This window comes from Nuphar pumila, chromosome 17, assembly GCF_984573655.1.
Source record: "Nuphar pumila chromosome 17, dmNupPumi1.hap1.1, whole genome shotgun sequence".
NCBI lineage: Eukaryota > Viridiplantae > Streptophyta > Magnoliopsida > Nymphaeales > Nymphaeaceae > Nuphar > Nuphar pumila.
The window spans coordinates 76,489,314-76,492,102 of NC_143265.1; the positions used below are offsets into that span (position 1 = coordinate 76,489,314).

Genomic DNA, 2,789 nt, shown 5'->3' on the forward strand with positions numbered 1-2,789 from the left:
CATCTACCGCAAGAGCCCGATGACATCAGGTCAAATCGCTTGAGCTTTACGTGGTCTCCACGTCACACTGTCCAGCCTGGCAGACCGACTTTCGTGCCTGCAACACTCACCGAGTCAGAACCATCGTGTGGGGCCAGCAGCCCCTGACGTCTACGAAGGCTCGGACCCACCCCCCACCACCCTTATATAAACCCCCTACCTTCCCCTCTCTCTTCCTCTCTCATCCCCAAACCAAACTCAACACCCCCCCCCCCCCCCTCTCTCTCTCTCTCTATATATATATACCCATAAAAAAAAGCAAGCAACTTCTCTTCAGGGCCAAATGAAGCCCTCACTTCTCCACGCTCTCTTGCTGATCCTATTCCTCGCCGATTCCTCGTGGGCCCACCCCCGATTACTCGCCTTGGTCCAGCAGCAGCCCATCATCCTCAATTACCATAACGGCCCTCTGCTCAAGGGCAACTTCAACGTCAGCCTCATCTGGTACGGCCGATTCACGCCCGCCCAGCGGGCAATCATCGCCGATTTGGTCGCCTCCCTGTACCTCCCGGGCCAACCACGCGTCCCCGAGCCCTCGCTCGCCACCTGGTGGGCCACCACCTCCAAGTACAAGTCCGCCCGGACTCACCACTCCTGGACCCACCTCTCCCTGGTGAAGCAGATCCTCGACCCGGGCTACTCGCTGGGCCGGTCCCTGACCCGAGCCCAGATCGTGAAGCTCGCATCCCTAGGCGGCCAGAGCCACTCCATCAACGTGGTGCTGACCGCCGCGGACGTGCTGGTGGAGGGGTTCTGCATGAACGTGTGCGGGTCCCACGGGTGGTCCACCAGCCCCGGCAAGCGAACCCGCTTCGCCTACGTGTGGGTCGGCAACCCGGCGACCCAGTGCCCCGGCGAGTGCGCCTGGCCGTTCAGCAAGCCGGTCTCTGGTCCGCAGACCCCGCCCTTGGTCCCACCCAACGGTGACGTCGGGCTCGATGGCATGGCCATTACTGTGGCCACTTTGCTGGCTGGGACCGTGACCAACCCCTTCGACAGTGGCTACTTCCAGGGCCCGACCACGTTCCCGCTGGAGGCCGTCTCGGCCTGCACCGGCACCTTCGGCACCGGTGCCTTCCCGGGCTACCCCGGTGCGGTCCTCGTCGACAAGAAGACGCACGCCAGCTACAACGTGCACGGGGTGAACGGGAGGAGGTTCATGGTGCCCGCCATGTGGGATCCACCTACTCACAAGTGCTTGACTCCTGTTTGATATATCTATCGTAATTTCCTTCTTTCAAAACATATATATATATATATATTTATATATCTTAATTTCTTCTTCTTGTTAACTACTCTCCCTTGTGTTTATTTAGTTGGTGTTATTGGTTACTTATATAATGTAAGGGAGAAGGAGAGAAAAGATGAATTCTCATATATATAAGAAAGAGAATTGTTGAAGTTGTGTGTTCGTCTTTTGGTTGTTGTCTGCGGTTGTATGGATGAGAAGTATATTATTTCATTCTTTTGTTGACGGTGTTCTATAACTTATTAATAAGATATGCGTGTTATAAAAAATAGATGGCAGTAAATGGGATCTCATGGTGGTCATTAGAGATGGCAGTGGACCAGGGGACAATGGGGCCTTGCCCTCATTTGTACCGGGGATGGAGGCAGGGATGAAGGTTAAAATCTATCCCGGTGCGGGGATGGAGGTGGGGGTGGACTTAAGCTTTTTCCCGCCCCGCCCCAATCCCTGCCTAGCCCCGTCCTCAATCCTTTAAGGGATGACTATAGATTAAGGGGAAACGGGCCCCGCTCCACCTCGCCCCCCGTTTGGATCAGAGATGGAGGACATGAAACGGGGATGGAGGTGGGGGTAGAGGTTGAAATCCATCCATGTGCGGAGATAAAGGTTCGGATTTTGAGACAGGGCAGGGGTGAAGACCTGATCGCCCGTCGGTTCACTGCCATCTCTAGTGGTCATTATGGCTGTAGATTTAGCAAAACTTTTTTGATCAAAGCCTTTTTTTAGTATGAAAAATGAGGTGAGAAGTAAGGAACGTTTTGTTCTTTCTGGTTAAAGGTTTCTTTATGGACAAGGAATGGATAGGTACGAGAGAGATGTTGGTTCTATGCTATCTATGTTTGAATTGTTTTTTTAGTTAGTTGAACTTCACGCATGACACACGTGTGGTTGGGTTGCCAGCTGTGTGGGTAGCTTGGCTAGCTGGCTTTACAAAGTCATAGGTGGTGTGTAGGGGAGTCAACGGGTAGGGTTTGGTCCGGACGTAGATGAAACCAGACTTGATTTTTGGGTATGGTATTGGATCTAGACTTGGGTCTAATAAGGTCCACTATAAGAAAAACCATACCCAGACCCGATAAGAACTACATGAACCAAACCCGAACCATACCTGACAAAATCATATTTTTAATCATTTTTACATTTAAAATTGCAGGTCTTAATCGAAAATTGGGTTAGGTCCAGGTCTTGTATATAATTTCACAAACTATACGCGAGTACATGTATTAATCAGAGCTTCTTGTTATTTATCACCATACATGGACCCTATAGGGTTTGGTTCAGGTCGGGTCCGAGTAAAGTGGTGTGTATGAATTGATAGAGCTGGTCAATGTATGTGTAGAGCATCCCTCCACTACAAGAAAAATATTAATTAATGACAGACATTTGCGACGGATTTTTTTGTCGCAAATTTACGATGGAATAGTGAGAGAAAACTATCCGTCACTAACATTCAAAATATTTGCGAAATTAGCGACAAAAATTTTCTCTCACTAATTTCGTC

The 2,789-nt window shown here is 50.4% G+C and overlaps 1 protein-coding gene across 1 annotated transcript; it reads left to right on the top strand.

Moving 5' to 3' along the window:
* The first annotated feature begins 322 nt into the window (after positions 1-322).
* On the top strand, positions 323-1,252 carry LOC149812292 (protein EXORDIUM-like 1). The gene has a single exon (XM_089993023.1). It carries the CDS (start codon positions 323-325, stop codon positions 1,250-1,252), a length of 930 nt encoding a protein of 309 aa, XP_089849149.1.
* Positions 1,253-2,789: the final 1,537 nt, after the last annotated feature.